This window comes from Haemaphysalis longicornis, unplaced genomic scaffold, assembly GCF_048455015.1.
Source record: "Haemaphysalis longicornis isolate Haplotype H1 unplaced genomic scaffold, Haemaphysalis longicornis Haplotype H1 scaffold_2, whole genome shotgun sequence".
Taxonomy (NCBI): Eukaryota; Metazoa; Arthropoda; class Arachnida; order Ixodida; family Ixodidae; genus Haemaphysalis; species Haemaphysalis longicornis.
The window spans coordinates 246,455,452-246,475,088 of record NW_027526295.1 but is presented as its reverse complement, the minus strand read 5'-3'; the positions used below and the strand labels follow the sequence as shown (position 1 = coordinate 246,475,088).

General features: G+C 48.9%; 2 protein-coding genes across 2 annotated transcripts; both read right to left on the bottom strand.

Moving 5' to 3' along the window:
* Positions 1-978: 978 nt before the first annotated feature.
* On the bottom strand, positions 979-11,732 carry LOC144170305 (acireductone dioxygenase-like). Its single transcript, XM_077700020.1, has 4 exons — positions 11,508-11,732; positions 4,738-4,851; positions 2,348-2,530; positions 979-1,617 (listed from the first exon to the last, which is right to left on the bottom strand). Exons 1-4 carry the CDS (start codon positions 11,589-11,591, stop codon positions 1,555-1,557), a joined length of 444 nt encoding a protein of 147 aa, XP_077556146.1. The 5' UTR covers positions 11,592-11,732; the 3' UTR covers positions 979-1,554.
* Positions 11,733-13,510: 1,778 nt separating this feature from the next.
* On the bottom strand, positions 13,511-19,637 carry LOC144170304 (acireductone dioxygenase-like). The gene is made up of 4 exons (XM_077700019.1): positions 19,183-19,637; positions 17,540-17,653; positions 15,043-15,225; positions 13,511-13,890 (listed from the first exon to the last, which is right to left on the bottom strand). Exons 1-4 carry the CDS (start codon positions 19,297-19,299, stop codon positions 13,810-13,812), a joined length of 495 nt encoding a protein of 164 aa, XP_077556145.1. The 5' UTR covers positions 19,300-19,637; the 3' UTR covers positions 13,511-13,809.

Below are 19,637 nucleotides of genomic sequence, written 5' to 3'. Positions count from 1 at the left end.
TCAGTAGCTTCTTGACGTAGTTTTAATGAGTCTAGGACATAAGGTGCGTTCGTAGCACTTGTTCCTGTCCCGGATTTGTAGCGTAGTGGGAGGAGCACCGCGTACCCCCTGTTGCGGCCAGAGAGTCGTGGGATCGAAACCGGGCGCCGCTAACTATTTCTTTTTTTTATAGTGTATTATCGCAGAGCTGTGGGTGTAAGGAGGAGAGTTGCGCATGCGCAGTGAGCGTGTGGATGGCGCCGCCATTAACGACGCAGGACAAGGCAAGCCTAAGAAATGCTCCGCATTTAAAACATCAGGCTCAAGCCAGTAAGTGCACTCACATGATACGTCACACTCCATTTCAAAACACATACAAGCAGGGATTTGGACACATCGAAGTAGCTGCACGAAGGACGCGTTGGGCAGAGAGAAGCTAGGTGGCGCTGTTTCGACTTGATGCTGTGGCAACTGGCTGTTCTCGCTTAACTAATTCAAAAGCTTGCCTCCTTAATTTTCGAGTGAGCGCGTGGCACCTGCCCTTTTCTCTTAGATTTGTTGATGCTGCAGAGAGTGCAGTACAAGTTCAAGACCTTCCCTACACTTTCAAGAAAGGAGGTGCAGAGGCGAGCAAAAAAGTGCAGGGCCGGTTTTGCAGTGGCAGCACCTGCGCTGAACTATTGTGGACTGGTTCCGAAAGTGCTGGCCACATTGAACAGACCTTTGTCTGTTTGATCCCCCTTTGGTCCTTCTCTCCACACGTGCATTTGTCCCTCTTTCCACATCTTTCTTCTATGTTCTTTCGCTTAGACAGTTCACCGCCGCCGGCAAACTTCGACTATTGCTTGCGCAGTAACAAAAGTTAATTCCCGCAAGGCGTTGTTCAGCACTGGTTTCGAAGCTGCGGTGCTGGCCACTAATCTTTAGGTGTTCTATGATAGCCCCTGGTTCTCATTCTGCTGCCATCTCTATTCACAAATAAATGTCGGCAACAGGACAGATTGATTGAAAGCATCTTTATTGGCCATATTGCATTGGCTGCTTCCACCCCTAACGTTTCCAGCGGCCAGGTGCAGAGTTCGGCTGGGGCTCAGAAATCCCATCATTTCCTGGTCCGTCCTCAGCTGTATGGAAGATGTGCAGGTGTTGCCAGCAAGTCTTCATACGAGTCCTATATGAAGTGTTGCAATATTGCACCTGCCAAAAGAAGCCACTCAATGCAGTCCACGTGCATCTATCACAGCAAGGTATACAGGTTGATGCTGTGAGCCTGCACGAACATCTGTCCGCTCTTGTTCATGATGAACAGTTGCTGGATCAATATGCTACAATTCTATTGCACATTAAAAATGTATCTGAAGAAAGCAAATATTGAGCTATGCAATGATATATTAATTAAAAGCCCGAGCCCATTTTGTCAATTTTCGCTTATAAGCACAAAAGGCGCGTCCCTTTGGGGTTGACAGCACATTCACTGCATATTAATGGCTTTTAGGTGCATTAGTATAATTCGTAAGCGAATAAAGGGGAGACAACGTTTTTAGAAGTCAGCAGGCAAGGTGGATGCTGTAGGCTTCAGCGGTACTCCGCAGTCCACTTTGTTTCGTCCACGAATATTCTGCGCAGTGTCACGATTTCCTGCGAATGGGAGAGGAGGAGTAATAGCAGTATGTCAGGAGCATGTCTCTAATGTGTTTAATGTGCTGTGCTTGACTGAACAAAAAAAAATTGTGGGCATGAAACTGCTGGCTCTTGCTCCACCTGATTGGCGGTGGGAACAGTTCTGTCGCGTTCGATGCCACACCTCCCCGCGCGTTTCCACTGCTGTTGCGCCACGCCACGCCCTCTCCCTCTCTTTGTAAGGCAGTGTCGACGTCACACTCTCTCCGCCCTCCCTTACGCTTTCTCTTCACAACCAGTTTTCTTTGCACAGACGCGTTCTGTTCGAAAACATTCCCTTCCCGGGAAACCCGCTGGGAACGCATGCAGAGATGCATTCAGTGGCTTGCGGTAAGCAGCCTTGTTCATCGCACAACCTTAACTCTGGCTAGCGTTGTGAAATTACGGCATTATTTCTTTTGCGTGAGAAATTAAGGTTGGACGCAAAATTAAGAACCTTAATTTAGGCTTTGATATCGGTGACGATATTCGCAATAAAATGTGGGAAGAGGGAGCGAAGCAATCAGCTGCGTCGTTACTGCCTAAGGTGCTTTAAAAAAGCCATTTGGGACGTGAGGGAGCTGAAAACTGGCGATAACTATGCCCGGTTACAGGACAGCCAGGAAGTGGCAATAAGATCACTAGAAAAGAACGAATTTAACTGGGAGGGTTCTTGCACGGAGAAAGGAATATGTACCAGGGCACCCACCTCGGGGGTCCTTGGTTGGAAGCGGTGGTAGGTGTTGGGCGGCAGTATGAAGAGGTCCAGTGGTTCCAGCTCTACGCGCACCCACGCGTCGCTGTTGTCACGAACGTCAAAGTAACCCACGCCTTCTTCGAAATACCGGATCTCTTCATCTGGGTGCCGGTGCTCCCGCCAGAACTTCGTCAGCTGCGACCAGGACGGCGACCGTGCGAGTTAAACGCTACTGACGTGTTAAGCGAACTCAAATTGTCCCTGTCCCACAGCAGGCTTAAACAACAACAAAAAAGGCCTCACACAGACAGCCGTTCTCGTAGGGTCGCCGTGAAAGCTCACTTTCCTGCATTACGGAAGTGTGTGCAGAGAAGCTTGCGCTACAAAAAGCTAGCATAAAAAAAACTGAGTGTACAAAAAATTTGCCGCGCACCTGCTCGCGTAGCTGAAAATGTCGTAAAAAGACGAATCTTCTGCCGTCCCTGTCACGTAACTGTATCTCCAGTGTCATCCGCCCACCTGTCACGCTGTTCCCCTCCTGTCTCGGTCCGCCCAATTGGAAGTTCGCTCAAATCAATTTTCTCGCATTCGCTAAGGTCCCTAAAATTAGCGTTCGCACTGCTGGTGCACCGTCTGCTAAGACCGTTGGGACTTGGCACTCGAGCCACGATAACGAGTATACAGTGTCTAAATGTCTAGACACTGTAGCAGGAGGCTCCGGCGGAAGATTTTTTTTTTTTTTTTAATTAGGGGGTGAAAAATAACAAGAAAATTCCCCGCGGCGACCGCTGAGCGTCTCCGGCACGCGCAGTTTAGCAAAAAAAAAAGGCGAAAACCTTGATGAGCGAGATATTGCTGAGCTATGGTCCCTAGAACGCTCGTGAGCGCGTGCCTCGCGGCGACCGCCAAGCGTCCGCGGCTCGCGCGGTGGCTTTAGCAAAAAAAAAAAAAAAAAAAACGAAAACCAGGCGAAAACCCCGAGAAGCGCCCCGCCTTGTCTAGCTACCAACAACGCCACAGCTGGCGTATCACCTGCTCCACGGAACCTGGAAGCGACACCAGGAACTCCGCGCAGGCGTCGTGCACGTACTCGCCGTCGCTGCGCCCCAGCTGTTCGTCAAGGCCCTACCGCGCATGTAATGCTTGGCATGCGGAGCACGACGATATCGATGCATATGACGATGACTGTTACTAGCACAGTGCAAAGCGACGATGGAAGGTGTAAATAAACAATTTCAAACTTGTACAAATCGTTGTGATGTGTCCTTCAGTGCTCACGTAGAAAGAAATCCTGCAGCTGCGCTATGGTTTAAGCCTTGAGCGACTAGCTTCGTGCAAGCTTCGCCAGTTTTTTTTTTTAATTACAAGAACACGGCAAGTACCAGTCATTTATGGAGGCATGGTTTTTCAGAAATACGCCTAACGTTTTCTTACATTGGAGCGTGTTTCTAGATTACGTGGATTGAAAATGTGTTACCTGTATAAATGTCTTCTTGAATCTTAATTTTGAGTCAGACAGAAAGATAGAGACCTACATTTTTTGCGTTTGAGTACCCCAAGAGAGATTAGCTTCTTTAAAAAAGCAATAATTGATATATCGACGTACTTTTGTACTCAGCTGTCCTACAGCAGGCTTCTCTGCATACACACCCGCAATGCAGGAAATTGAGCTTGCACGGCGGCCCGACGAGAACGCTCTGCGTGAGCAATTTTTTTTTTTTTGTGTCGTTTAGATTTTTTTATTGGTTGTAAAACTAACAATCATATACACTTACACTGATTACGCGTTTTCTGCAGATAGGAAGTCGTTCAGTTTTCACTTTGCGGACAGGTTTTGCTAGGGCACTCACAAATGAATTACGAGCATGCCAATTTCCTCAGTGTTTAACTCCTTTTTTGTGTGTGTGTTTTATATTTATCCTTGTCACCTTGCCAGGTGTGTTATATACATGATAATGTCAACCTTCTCCCCCGCCCTCCTATTCCTATGTATTCTTTGCTTCCTATCCCCCCCCCCCCCTACACCAGCAGGCGTTCCGGTGTCCGCCCCCTAGGCGAGACAATTTACGCCTGTTGGTGGATCTTCCCTTTCCAATGAACAATAAATACATACATACATACAAGTTATAAATTGAGGCTAGAAGAATACAAAGGAAACAACCATTCTTCGTATTTCCTTACTCTGAAACAGCTGCGTGGTGTTTGCACTGCGGCGGCGGAACGCCGGTGTTCTCTGTTCGGTTCGTGACTCGGGTTAGTCGTTCAGCCAAATTCAGATAAGGTATGCTAGAATCTTCCGTGTGACAAACTGGCGGCAGACTTCGGACGTGGACCTCCTTCCACGCGCTTGCGTGATCTGTAACAAGACAAGTGCAGGAGCGAGAAAGGAAGCAAGCACCCACCATGTTCTGGTGTTCACTGTTGCACGGGTTGATGAACAGCATGTCTTCGCCTTGGCAACATTTCTCCTCCTTGAGGGACGCCAGACGCGCCAAGCCGTCTTCCGATGATCTGGCCTGCATGCAAAAATGCCACCTCCATGGTCACTGCGTGCCCGCCGCAGTCTCACTGGAAGTAGCTTTCTAAACTGCATTCTTCGGATTATATGCAGTGACGCTCAAAGTTACTTGCAGCGCTTAATTACTAGTCCCCACATATATTTCCCCCAGTCAAGCTTAAGGATGAATACCCACAAAGAAGTACTTATTAAGTAGGTAAGTTCGTCGATTATTTTGCTGATTTTCAAGGTTTAGCGCAGGCTTCCACGGGGCGCGTCATTGCCATAAATAAATGCATTTGTTTTACAGGTGGTGCTATTGCTTGGTGGAACAAGTGTCTCCTTCCCTGCTGAAAACACGATCAGCAGTTACGAACGGCACAAACAGTATGAAAGCTTGGGACGGACCACATACCTTAAAGCTGACACGCACAATTAAGAAGCGCAGTATACCTGAAATTTCGCGTTAAAAGCAAGAAAATGGGTGCAAAAATGAGCCACGTCGTTACCAAAAAACGCGACTGCGCCTTTCTCACCCTTGGTAACCCAGGCAACCATGGACGTCCGTGGGACGTCCGAAATACAGCCGAACATCCAATGCCTATTTTGGACAGCCACTGTACCTCCATTTCTGGAGGTACAGTTTCGGACGTACAGTGGACATTCAAAAACGGATGTACCCGTCCGAATGACATCCGCTACGAAGTTACTATGAATCATCAAATAAGGACCTAAATTGAATATAAAAGCAAAAACAAAAAAGCTACTTTGCGTTTCAATTAAAAAGATTTTGTACATCAACACCCTGACTTGTATATTGCAAGTTTCATCTGCATATTTCTAAAATTAAAACTGTTTTTTTTTACTTTGTGAAGCAGCTCACCGTCTCCAACGATTATCTGTTTGGGGGAGGGTATATAACCGCTAACGAAACGTGAAGCAATTAAGTTGACTGCGTTCATGAGTGCCTGTCTGCTGGTTGGTCTTGTGCCTGTGTGCGCTGTAGTATTCATTGTAGGAACTTCTATTTAGTGATTCTGTAAATTTCTACTGAACATCCAAAATACATCCAGTTTTGGACGTCCGACTGGATGTACGGGAGTGTTAAATCCGGACGTCCCACGGACGTACATGGTACGTCCATCGGCTCCGAAACGGACGTCCCACGGACGTCCGCTAGAGCCGGAATGGACGTACGGTAGGTAGCTGGCCGACAGACGCGTATCCGGTAAATGCTCGCTCGCATAGGGTGTGCATGTATTAACGGTCGTTATCGATATTTGTGCAGCCTCGGCACTCCTCACATGATACACAGATTCCGGAAAATGGAAAGTACTTCATAATGCCCACACTGCACGGAATACCGGGGCATGTACCACACAGTTTGGACTTGCGCCCAGAACGCCGGCCTTCCGCCTCACGCCACCGGCCGACTCAAGCGCTCACGGCCAGCGACAGCTCACTGAACGGGCAGACAGAGCTGGCCCTCGGCTCCATATCGTGTCCTCCGAACCGGACTAGGGGCACCATCTGTTGATAAAGTTGATATGTTGATATCAACGTTGATATGTTGATATCAAGTTGATCTGTTGATACAGATTGAACACGTGCTCCCACCTGAGCAGCAAGACGAACGTCCACGACTAGCCGCTTTCGGGTAAAGGAACATTTACATTGACGCAAGCGTGGGCCCTCCACTATTGTTCGCATCGCATGGGCCTCACCTAATATCGCCTCCATCCAATTGGGCAAATTATCCCTTAATGTACAAGTTGCAGCAGAACTTAATGCAATAATTTAGATTTCCTCATGTTCGCCTTCATTCATCTGCCCCTTCCCAGATACTCTTCAAGGCTCTGTACAAGTTCTTAAAAACCACATATCAACCAGTCCCATCGCTTACAAAATCCTTGACCGGATCTCTATGGTCGACTGGACACCATGTAATCATCGGGTAGCCAGGCGCAGCCCATGCGGCTGTGCAGAAGTGTATATATACACGCATACCCCCTATCGCTCCATGCGAAGAGAATTTATTATAAAACCACATATCAGCAAGCAGCGACTAGTGGTAACAGCGCTGCCCGAAAAACACACACACACACTCAAAACAATCCGTTTCGCTCCGCTGTTTTCCGACTTTACTCCACCGCCTCCTGACTCGATCCCGCCAGCGGTACTGCACCGCAAGCGGTGCAGGCTATATATTAGAACCGTTTACTTATATTTCATACTAGTCAATATTGTTGAGCAAAAGGAAAACATTAGGCATATTGAGGCAAACTTCACTGCATAACTAGTACTAGGCAATTTTTTAAATTGAAAATAGGTGTGTATTTGATTTTTGCGATAGTAAATAAAAGAAATACGCGTTGAAAACAATGTTCTGATCCAAAATACAAAAAAGGGCTGCGTCCGAACCTATAACCTCGTGGCAGCATTCCAAGTTCAACGGCAACAAAATGTTCCAATGAGTGGCGCGCCAGCAGTGGAACGGCGGGAAAATTGAATTTACTTGCAAACCTCCAGCGCGCTGATCGTGGGAGGGGCGAGACGGGAGGGGAAGAGCGTGAAAGGTGGGCGGGGAGAGACGACAGACATTTACGTGGCAAGGTCGGCAGATGACTATCGTCTTTCGGCGACATTTGCAGTGAAGTTAGCATGTACGCGGCCAGTTTTCCTTTCCCTGTATACCCTTTATTTTAATAAAAGTTTTCAAGAACACCAACAACAACTCGTAATGTAAGTACTACAGAGCAGGATTGCGGATGTCGTGATTTTCATCTATCTCGACCTCAATGATTTCCATCAATGAATTCGTTACCCCGCCTCTTCTTGCCAAGCATATAACGTACGGCCAATGACAAAAAGCGGACAATGGAGGTTCGCGAATATATATAACTTCTGATTAGAGAGTTTTAGCAGTCCGTCTGTTCCGTCGTGTACGTAGTTACCGTACTGACCGGGACCCGTCTGGGCACTTGTGCATTCATCGCGGTAGGGGGATTAGTTCCGCGGACCGGCCTTGTCCGCGCATCCGTCACGGTGGGGTGCGCCACCTCGCCCTTCCGCGCGCGCAGGCGCAGTCCGGTCCCGGTCAACATGGTAACTACGTACACGACGGAACAGACCGACTGCTAAAACTTTCTATTATCGAAATGCGTAGCGTTGATTGTAGCGTTTAGCGCGCCAACGCAACGCAGGCGATGAGGCGCGCCGTAGTGGAGGGCTCCGGATTAATTTTGTCTGCCTGGGGATCTTTAACGTGCGCCGAAATCTCGCGCATACGGGCGTTTTTGCTTTTCGCCTCCATCAGAAGGGCGGCCGCCGCGGCCGGGAATCAAACCCGCGTCCTCGTGCGCAGCAGAGCAACGCCCTAGCCGCTGAGCCATAGTGTCGTCATCCCAGTGTCGTCATCCCAATTGCGTAGTGTCGTCATCCCAGGGTTTAGTAACTGGCTATTAAAATATGGTCTTTACAAGGGCGTAAACAAGTATTTTCGTTTCGAAATACGAGACGAGACCAACAGGCGTGAAGCGTTAATTGTACGAGGTGTGGAGAGGGCACGGCCGAGGGGCTCATTTGCGCGGAGCGGGAAGGAAGCACGAGGAAAATGATGGCGTGCAGGAGACCGTATACGCGTTCGTTCCTCTCTGCGCAGCTTGTCGCCGGAATAAAAGTTTGTTTTTTCGCGCCAGAAAGCTAGATAATAACTGCGCAGTCCGACCTTGGTTACCTCATTCGTTTCTGGCGTTGAACCAAAATGCAGGCGTATACGATCAGGTATTGCCGGAGTATAATACGGTGGCATAGTCGTAAGCAGGTAAACAGACAGCCAAGTTGAAACGGAAACGTAAGCGTTCCTGGGCCTGGAAGCTGAGGTATTTGTCACAAGGACAAAAGAAAGATTTGACTCAACCATGGGATCCTGCGATGCTATTTGGTTGTTTGCAACGGAATGCACTTTTTTTTTTTCATTCGGCAGCTGTGCTTTGGTTTGGATAGTGCGTGCGTGTACGCTTTTCGGCCATAATCTGCTGAGTGTGCTTGCATCATATCAAGCCTCAGGGAATGAATAGGTGCGCAGATAACTTCAAGATTTGGGACCTAATGAAAACACGCATTTTCTAGAAGTTCCTAAAACACGGAAAATATACCGGTTAACGAAAATTATGGTGTCGTCCGAGATAGCTCAGAACCTTCAACGTAATGGCGTCAATTTTGCCGGGTATTCGAAGATATGTTAATGCTTAATTGCGGCTAATAAATCAATTCGCAACGGGTGTACCTGCTATCTTGCTTACATGCCTCTATAGAAAGAAGAGCGGAAAAGTATGAACGTCAAACATCAGGAGGAAGAAGGGGGGTGGGGGCGGTACTCTTTACGGCTAAGGCGCTGTGCTGCTTAGTCTAAGGACGCGGGTTCGATTCCCGGCCACGGCGGCTTCTTTTCTGATGGAGGTGAAAAGCAAAACAAAAAAAAAACGCCAGTGGGTCGAGATTTCGGCGCACGTTAAAGATCCCCACGCAGTCAAAACTAATCCGGAGCCCTCCACTACGGCGCTCCTCATCGCCTAATAATCAATCAATCAGTACTCTTTACAACGCCTACAAGCTGCTGGTAAAGATCTGCTGAATTTTCGCTTATATGATTTGAATTGTCACGAGAGTCATATAAATAAGGACGTATAGGCCAGCAGTTTGTAAGGGGGGGGGGGGGGGGGCGAGGGGAGTTCCGGGCCGTATGAAAAAGGGCACGTTTCCAACACGGCTAACTATATATGTCACGCCTTATATCACGCCATTATCGGACGATTGAGATTATGCTTTCGTCGGCGCACATACTCCAGTCGACGAGCGCGCAGCTGTATAGTAACGTCATCCCGAGTCCCGACACGATGCCACGAGTCTATCCCTCACGGAAATAGTATGGGCAGAGAGAGTGTACACAAATGACGGCCCAGTGGCGTATTTATTTCTGAAGGGGTTTGAAACCCTCCAGCAGAAGGGTGGGTCATCCATCACCGTTCCACACTTTATATGAATGTGCACTGCCTGTAAACATATCGGGGAGCGAAGAAGGGGGGGGGGGGGGGGGGGGGGAGAACTGCGCGGGTCAGGTTTGCATGCACTCAACGAATAGCGGCACGCGCACGGACAACCGATGAGTTGGAGCTAAAGAAACAAAATTTCGTTCAGCCGAATAACTTGCGAGTTCAGCCGAAGTTGTCAGTATACGTTCCCCGAGAATTACGCTGATGTGTTGACGCGTTCTTCTGTAGCTGTTGCTGGAATGGGCGATTTGTCTCACGCAGAGTTGCTCGCTGCACCAATATGAAATGGTCAGCGGCCAGGGCTCCGCATCAACGCTTATTAAATGCAGAGCATTTCAGTAACTCACGATGTCACCCGCGTTGACGTCCGTAGTCCGCACCGCACCCCTCCCTACTATATATAAAAAAAATACTATCCTGGCGCCGGGCGATCCCTCGACCCTGCGGGCGGAATGCAATGTACATGGTGCTTTACCCACTGCGCCACAAAGGCGACAGAGAAGGGGACGCTACTAACGCGCCTTATATCGTTGACTCATTCAAATTACTGCTGACGAGCGCTCTCTCGTCAGCAGTTGCCACAAGTGCAACAACATTAACGTAACGCAAACTACTTAACGTCGCGCGGCCCCGGAAATGCTCTGCATTTGATCGTGCCCCTCGCGAGGGGGATGTTTACTAAACGCAAGATGTGGCAGTGCAACGCCGGCACGTGCAGGGAGAAAAGCACAAAGAGAACAGAACTCAGGCTGGCGCAGTTTCAGGTAGGGGGCGTGCGAGCACTGCAAAGGCGGGAAATTGGAATTGCATTTGGTGGTAACAGTGAGCGGAGAACGTTGGGCGCTACAGCCCGTTATGGCGAAATCACTGCTCTGCGCTCCCCACAGCTTTCACATTAAATGGAACGGCGTTAATTTTTTTTCTTCGTTTTTTTTTACCCCACATGCTTTCGATCAATCGATCTATTGATTGATTGATTGATTGATTGATTGATTGATTGATTGATTGATTGATTGAAGGGCTCCGGATTTATTTTTACCACCTGGGGATCTTTAACGTGCGCCGAAATCTCAACACACGGGCGTTTTCGCCTATCGCCTCCACCAGAAAAGCGGCCACCATGGCCGGGAATCGAACCCGCGGCAAGCCAAATGCAGTCGTGCCATCGTTGCGATCGTCGTGCGGCCACAGCCAATGAGCGCGCGTCTCTGGGCTCAGTAACACAACGCCTTCGTCACTGAGCCACTGCGGTGGTTCCCCCGCATGCTTTCGAGCCAGCGGCTTGGTGTGTAGAACGCCTTAGCTCTAAGTTGCGAGAGATGCATGGTTTGCTGACAGGTTTCGGATCGTGTAGATAAACAAAATTTTGCTTGATGCTGCTATAGCTTGGGACAGCACACCAGAACCGCAGTTTCATGGCTGCTGCAGGAACGCAGCGGCGAGCCCAGTTTGTGCCCTGTCGACGTCATGTTCACAGCAGGATTCGTCCGGAAGGCGCAGCGGTGTTTACTGAGCCAGCAGGCTTGGAGGCGCTCCTTTTGCCACTGCGCTAGCTCGCTGCGATGCGCTTGTCGCAGCTATGTAACCGCTCTCGCAGGAAGCGTGTAAACACAAAACTCACGCGGTAGGTCTTGACTCCCAGGCACTGGTCGAGCTGCTCGGCCGAGAGCGTTTCGTTCGGTCGTTCCAGATACCACGCCCTCATGGTGCTCACTGCTGTCGCACGCTCGCAGCCGGTTTGTTTGCCTCTGAACCGCGAAGCCTTGGGCAAAGGCCAGTCGTTGCGTCTTATCAAGGCCTCAACGGCAGCGGCCGGCCAACAGTCGGCGCGCGACGCGTCGGCGCGGTTACCTTCAAGCACTCCAAACAAAGCCGGCCCTCTCTCACGGGCTAGACGGCATTCCAGCCAGGGAATCGAATTTAATGAGGGGAAAACAGAAACTGGCGCGTGCTGAAACGACAAGGACGGAAATGGCAAGCGGACGATGGCTGAGGAGACCGCGCTGTAAATTGGTTCGTGAGTATACAGCCCTGAGAGCCGAAGTCTTCACACCTCGGGCCGTAAGTCCACGGGCGGGTTCTGAAAAGCAAGAGTTCGTGCACAGTAACGACTCGCGTGTTGCACAAAGGGATTTTTGAGTTCACTATTTTAAATTTATAGATATTTTCTAAGGATTGACAAAATTAAGCGTACAGGGTGTGGTATACGTGTTACAGAGCCAAAACATATAATTGTTTAAGCAACTCCACCTAGGCTTGTATTAGGTACGTCAAAGGTTCGATCTTTTTTTTTGTTTTTGTTGCCTACAAGCTGAAGACACACCCTCGAGCCCATGCCCCTGCGAAAGTACGCCGATATACTCGTTCACTACCGCCACGGGCGCCAACAATATCCAGCACCCCACCCACACCTATCTAGAACCGAAGCTACCATTATCCGACGACTACAAACTCGCCGGACCCTCTACCGCTTCTTGCAAAAAAAAAAAAAAAAGGCTCCAATCCACGCTGTGAAGGTGGTTGAAAGCTTTAAACGACACCCACAGCAACTGCCCATGCGACGTCACTTGAATTCACACACGTGGCTCTACAAACAATGAAACCAGAGATTCTGCTAGCCGTTACCTGGAATTCGCGGGGTCGGCGTCCCGAACGCAGCAGCAGCGTCAGCCACGGCCGGTCTAGAGAGCCGGGAGAAAAGCGGAGAGGAGCGTCTTTCGAAGAGTGAGACTGTGCTAGCTTGGGGCTACACCGCCGCGCGACACAAGCGCAGACCCCGAAACAATTCGGCACGTGAGCTTAGTGATTCCCATTTATACCGATTTAAACTAGTTCGTTTAGTAAGTTTGAGAACTGCGAGAAAGCTCAGGGAACTTTTATAATTGCTGTTTATCAGAACCAGTTATTTGCTCCTTTCGCCTTTTGTAAACCGAATTGCTATTCACCAATTTAGAAAACGGAGTCCTATTCGTGAGAAGCAGTGCGCAAAAAGTAGCGTTTCTCTAGCGGCCAGATGTATGTGGTCTGTACATTTTGTTTTCCCGCCATGCAAACCAATCCTTAACGTATGTTTGCCGTACGGCCACTTAATTCCGTCGGGTGTGGCCCGGGTTACCCTGGTGGTGCTGTCGAACAAATTAATCAAGCCGTGCGAAGGCAGCGCGCAATGGACGCGAAGGTGCGCCAAAACAGGCCCAAAACAACCGTCGCTAAAGCAGACGACAAAGCCGTACCGCCGACGCCGCCGCCGGCGAGCAGGCACTTTCGCGCGGGGAACGCTGTGTAAATTCGCCGCGCCATCTACAGTGTGCTCTGTGAGTGAAACCCTCCGCCCTCCTCCCCCCGCCGCCATCTCCGCCGCGTTGGAAGTTTGTTGCCCCGCACGCCACGAAAGAACCGTTGGCTGGTAGAGCTAGAAAGCTTTGCTTTAATACTGCCTCCACCCTGGCACCCTATACCATGGGGGTGTCAACAAACCCCGTCCCTACTCCTACTCTTCCACATCCCCTGTTAATAGAGGTACGTCGTAGAGCAGCGGCAGTGAGGTCTTGTCTAAAAGCGGAGTTTCTTCAGATCCAGCTGCGGCTTTCGGATCCAGAGAGGAAGGAATCTGAATGACTTAAAGAAATTCCTAATCAAACGACAGTTTAATTGGGTTCTACATTGACCTTAGTCGTAGAACTACAACCTTTCACAGCTTCAACCTCAGATTCAAGGGAAGCAGGTGTACTATAATGTCCCCCCTCCCAAACACATACAATTTTATTTATCAAAACGTACACTTCGCGACAGCCTAACGTAAAATGCGTTGAGTCCTTCAAGCTCATCTCGGAGAGGCCTCGGGTACTCGTCACAGTCTCTTCCGCCCTCTGATCTGACAGGTGTGTTGGCAGTGCATAGCGCTCACATCCGGCTGAAACAATTCACTTGTCCTCATCATCGTTTCTGAAGTCAGCCGTCCAAGTGGCGACGTCTTCAAACATCCGGCGGACAACGATCTCCTCCTGCGAAATAAGAGCAGTACAATTACTTTGTTCACGCTGCGGCTGTTTGCATAAAACTTAGTTGGCCAATGGGCGTACACGAATGAAGACCATGCGCACGGTGATCACAAGGGAAAAAGTTTGATCCCCCATTCGAATATACATAGAGCGTATATGTCCCATTGCTGGACAATCCTGCAGCGGCGTTGGCGTGATCGAAAGATGCTCACAAAAATACGCCATCGAGCGTGCATCCTGAGTCAAAAGCGGAAGAACGAAGTACAACGGAGAAGAAATAGGACACGTGACTCCAACGAGCGTTGCGCCTGCGCTGTAGAAAATCGCACCGCCGTTAGCACGGCCGCGGCGTCCCGCGGTTCCTTCATACGAGGCCTATCGTACCTCACCAAAGACCTCAGGGGTAAAACGCTTTGCAACGTAAAGCGCATAACCCAAAGGAACGTCACTTTACCAATGGTTAGTTGTCCTTATATAACTGTGTTGAGTTCAGTGAAATGGTCGCAAAAATTCTTATACCTTGATATATTTGTTTTCTCGGATTTTCTTCAGTATCGCTGCCACTCCCCTCTACAATGTATTTTACCTTCGATGGCACAATAAATAAATACGAGCGAATAACTCCGCGAAGTTCGTGTCTTCAGGCTCACGTTTATTTTTTTTTTCTTTCTTCAGTCGCCGTCGGTACAGTTGTTAAAGCGAAGGCTTCCTCATTGGGACCGATGGCGTTCTGTCAAAAAACAAATGCATTTCCCCGTAGACCGGTTGGTGGACCGAAAAGCTCTAATAAGATCTCTGGACACACGGCGCGGGCGTGGAAGACGGACTGTCATTGCGTCAAAACGGTTACATGAAAATTGCCCAAAAGGAACGGTTCTAAATGAGGCAATACACGCATCAGTCATGAAGGGGGAGTACAACAGTATACGTTTATCTCATAAGCCACGCATCGGTACACATTTAGGTCGTTCATAGATGCGTTTACTCAGCGCGTTGAATATCGTCGCATGGGATCGTTCTTCGTTTGCGATTTTGGTCTTTGAATGATGGGCGATAGACTTTACGCACTTGGACTCATTTGCAGCTTTCGCGTCTCTCTCGACTTTCTTTAAAAAAGGATGCTAAGTTCTTGCAGTATACGCGATGCGTGCATACCTTCTGCGAGGCCGGGTAGAACCTGTGGTATATGTTGGGGGGCAGCACGACCAGGTTTCCCGGCTTAACCTGCAGGCGGAGCCAACGGTCGCTGGGGTCACGCACGTCCAAGTAGCCAGTGCCGCTCTCGAAGTAGCGCACCTCGCCGTCCGGGTGCTTGTGTTCGCGGCCGATCAGGCGCGTCTGCAGCGATCGGAGGAATCAGCCATTACTACGCATGCGCAAACTCTTCACAAAAATGCTAATAAAAAGGTAGTAACGGGTTATAATTACTAACTCCTTACGAACTTTATTACCCCCAGAATGGTACGTAGGTCCTGCCACTAGGTATGGAACCTAAATGCTATCGTTACTAGTCTAGACTGTGCACTTAGTAACTGCTGCTTGTTTGATACTAACATTCACCAGTAGTAACAAAATTTTCTGAATTATTGAGCATAATAATTACAGCACTTTTCCCACTCCAAATCACGGATAAAAAGTTTTTGCAAATCCACATGCAGACTTGTATATGCTGACATTAAAAGGCATAATTCTAAAATTACTGCTAACATATTTGATTTTTGCGACAAGCCCACGAACTCTATCATAGACTTTCCGCTGCTGGCTACAAAAGCAAGAATATCAGATGTATTTACAAGGTAACTAAGTAATACTCGCTCTCCTCGTGCACCCCGTTGGTTTTCTTGCTTAATTTATTTGCTGCCTAAGTGCGATATGTGCGTGTTGAATGTGTCTATGTCGAACTGCGCACTCAGCAGATCCACATTGGCACGCGTAGCTTTTTACTGGGTCATGCATGACCAGTTAGTAAAAGCAACTATAAGTACCTAGTCAATGCTGGGACAAGTAACTGGTTAGTGTTCTGTTAATAAGTGCGCCGACATTTTTTTTAAGAGTGTGGGTTATCCAGGAGGTGGAGAGCTAGACTACTGTGATACATTGAAGAAACGAAAAAAAAAGAAGCAACACCAAAGGACTTACCCATTTTTGAGGCATTTATAAGCGAATTCAGCGTCTAGAAACGACCTCGGTGTGCATGAATGAATAGTAAATCGCAGTGATAGCAATGGGGCCTCCGGAGGGCGATCTCCCCCTCCCCCAAGCGCCTTAGATAAACCAGAGTCCCTCTGAATAGGTTATGAATGCGAGAAGCCTGCGCCTTCCCACCGACCTTCCTTGACCCAAGTTCCGATAACCAGAGACAGATTCTCCTCCATCTCCTTATCTCCTCCATGCCTCACATTTATCCAAGTTAGCAGAAGCAGTCTAGTACCCCTCCTACATTTTATATCACAACCCGCTGCATTTTCCCCTGCTTCAACCCCCCCCCCCCCCCTTTCCCCGCACCCACCGTAAGTCAGAGCTTCTTGTTACCCCTATAGCAAGAGACCTCCGAGTGTTTTTCTTCTTCATTTTAAAGGAAGGTGCCCGAAACCTCCAAAAGCCCCCCGTTGTATTCATAATTGCTCTTGTGAGCAAATATTTTCATATAGTTAACCTGAAGTAATAGCAGTACCAAATTAAGTACAGTAAAGATCGTATTTAACGGAAATGTGTTAGCGAGCAACCTAAAACGCGACCGTGAATCAACTAAGACCGTGCTACTGCGTATTATTTAAAGAAAGTCCTAGTTGATCTGCTAGAGCTATTTTCAACCCCCTTCGCTCTTTCACCCGCTTGCAATGAGTGTGTGACCTCTCTTACTTTTAGATTTATCTTGTCACTCTGCAGCTTCACTTTAATTTTTCCCACCAAGAAGAAGCGTCTCTCACGCATGAGTTATATCCTGAAATTCATGGGGATTTGCTCGATCTATTCGGAAGATGGGAAGGGGGTAAAGAAGATCGGTTGTACAGTAATTTAATGATGAATGGACGGCGAAAGGCCATGTCCTATCAGCCTCTGCAGTGGCGTTGAAAATTCGAGTAAATTTGCATTGCCCTACGTTCTGATTCATTCGTTAATCAGGAGCGGTAATATTTACTTCCATAGAGAACATCTGCATAAGTGTTTCGCATTATAGATCATTACTGCAGCTTCTGACGCTTTTTTATTTCTCCCTGCACCAGTGCGGACCCAATTTCCTCATTTTCTTCACTTAAATCGCTCGCGAGTCCTCGTCTTGGAAAGGCCATATTAGCCGCATGCATGACGACATTACGCAGTACATGCATGCAAGCACCAACGTGCACCTATCTATTCCTTTATATGACTTCACATAAAACCTAGAGCTATTGAACTGGAAATAAATTTGTCTCAGCCACAATTTGAACTCCTCACAACGGGCGCGTGTTGCGGAGACGCACTTGCCTCAGGAGCTGCAAACCCGCACAGATTTCGGCTCGTCTGCACGAAGTAACACGTTGCTGACGGGCTACATGCAATAAAATGCCCACGCATGCGTGATGGCGGTTTACAGCGGCTCGGGGTGCGTGCTTCGCGCAAGCGTGCACGCGCACTGCTTCCTTCCTCGTCACGACTTCCGCCTGCGTACCGTGCTCGTGTAGTCGTCCCTGTGCGGCGAGATGTAGAGCCGATCCTCGAAGCGTATCTTCCTCTCCCGCCTGATCCGCTCCAGCATGGCGGCGCCGTCCTCGACCGAAGGGGCCTGCGCCGCAACGGCAGGAATTGCACCACATAGTTCACCCAGTCCGCGCGTTCCTGTCACATTACGGTGTGGTGGTGGTAGTAGTAGTAGTAGTAGTAGTAGTAGTAGTAGTAGTGTAACCGTTTAGTGAGAGCGAGGACCGAAGATCCAAGGTGGTAAGCGCTAATTGGTTTAATAAGGACGGTGCGAATGTCCGCAACATTCTCAGGCTCGAACGGCGCTTTGAGCGTTGTTGGGGAAACTCGGCCTTCCTTCATGCACCCTTCTAACCTGTTGTTCCCGGACTCCTACCCAAGCTTCAAATCATGAAAACGCGTACCGTGCCCTGCTGAACTTTTTAAAGGACGTACACGAGACTTTCGGCCCGACTATATGATGCTGCCAGGGCTGTACGTGCCTTTCTGCGCGGCTTGTAATCCATAATCTCTCTTCTTCTCCCTTTCCATCCTCTTTTCTGTCTATCCTCTTCCTAGACCCAGTCCTAATTGAGGTGTGCTCAACCCAAGAAACCGTTATCGGCTCGGTCATTTTAACCTTTCTCTTTCAATAAAGCAACACACACACGATAGGTAACATAATATGTGGGTGTCTGAGTGCTGAGGTCGATGGTTGGAGAAGGCATCATGCGACGAACGGAATCAGGTTCAGGATTTTTTTGAGAGGGGTGGTCAGCCTGTTAGGATTGATTATCTTCAGCACCACTATCATCATCATCATCATCATCACAAATCTGAGCACCTGCTCACGCTGATCTCTCCTAAATTGCGTTTGAGAAAGGACGCTGCGCAAGCGCAACACTGCTGAGTTCTTGACTTCACTGCCTTACAATGCGTCGCATGCAACAAACTTCTTAATATCACTTTAAAACTTTACACTATAGCATAAACAGCCAGCTAAGAATAATGCAAAGTACTCGCACAAAGAAAATAACGTTACGGGATAAAGTGAATCGATGCCCATCTGCTGCCCTTTCTCTTCTTAGATTCTGATTGATTTGATTGTAGGGTTTTAACGCGCCGACGCAACGCAGGCGATGAGGCGCGCCGTAGTGGAGGGCTCCGGATTAATTTTGACCACCTGGGGATCTTTAACGTGCGCCGAAATCTCGTACACACGGGCGTTTTTGCTTTTCGCCTCCATCAGAAAAGCGGCCGCCGCGGCCGGGAATCGAACCCGCGACCTCGTGCTCAGCAGCACAACGCCTTAGCCACTGAGCCACCGCGGCGGGTCTTCTTAGATTCTCCTAATTTAATGGTTGTGAAGGGCGATAAAACGACGTTTCTTCCCAAATAGCAACGCGAACGCCAATCCCGGACGGTGAGCTTAGTAAATAAACTTCATTAATATCGGAAAGGCGAAAACACGAAACGCTGTCAAAGAGAATTGAAATCGAAAAGAATTTGATAGGTGTTCGATATGTATCGATAACTCGATGGTTCGATGTAATCAATAATTAGAAAATGCGAATTCGACGTATAGGCCAGGTGAGCTATATAAACGATAGCAAGAAACGCCTGCGTTAAGCATACTTCGTAGAAGGTGACGCCGTCTCCCATGATCCTCTGGATGCCTCGGGCGTCCATGACCTTGTCCGGCTCGTTCACGTACCAGGCCGTCAAGTTGTTCCTCGTCTTGGGGAGACCCATCACTATGCAGACAGTGCGCTTGACTATGCCGATTCCCCCTGAGAGCTCTGTGCCAGGCAGCGAGGAATTTCGAAGAACTTCACGAATGATGCTGCCAACTCCGCCACACTCTGCCTGTGCGTGAAGCTGCGTGCGCCCTATTCGGTCTCTCGACGGTAAGTGCTGCGTCGACGGCAGGCACCGCTGGCTGTCTTACTCCGTTCTCAGCTTGAGCGGGGGCGTAAACAAGAATAGTTTCGCTATCGGACGCGATAATACCCTGAAATAGTCCGTGCACATCGCGCGGCGGGTATTGTATACATCGATGGCCGTGTCGTCGCCAATGCAGACTACTCTTC

Coding starts and splice junctions, on each gene's coding strand:
- LOC144170305 (XM_077700020.1), bottom strand. CDS start 11,591: ATGAGGGCGTGGTATCTGGAACGACCGAACGAAACGCTCTCGGCCGAG. Junction 4,852..11,507: donor TGGGAGTCAAGACCTACCGC/GTGAGTTTTGTG, acceptor TTTTGCATGCAG/GCCAGATCATCGGAAGACGG. Junction 2,531..4,737: donor ACAGTGAACACCAGAACATG/GTGGGTGCTTGC, acceptor TCCTGGTCGCAG/CTGACGAAGTTCTGGCGGGA.
- LOC144170304 (XM_077700019.1), bottom strand. CDS start 19,299: ATGGGTCTCCCCAAGACGAGGAACAACTTGACGGCCTGGTACGTGAAC. Junction 17,654..19,182: donor ACGGCGTCACCTTCTACGAA/GTATGCTTAACG, acceptor GTTGCGGCGCAG/GCCCCTTCGGTCGAGGACGG. Junction 13,891..15,042: donor TCTACCCGGCCTCGCAGAAG/GTATGCACGCAT, acceptor CTTATTTCGCAG/GAGGAGATCGTTGTCCGCCG.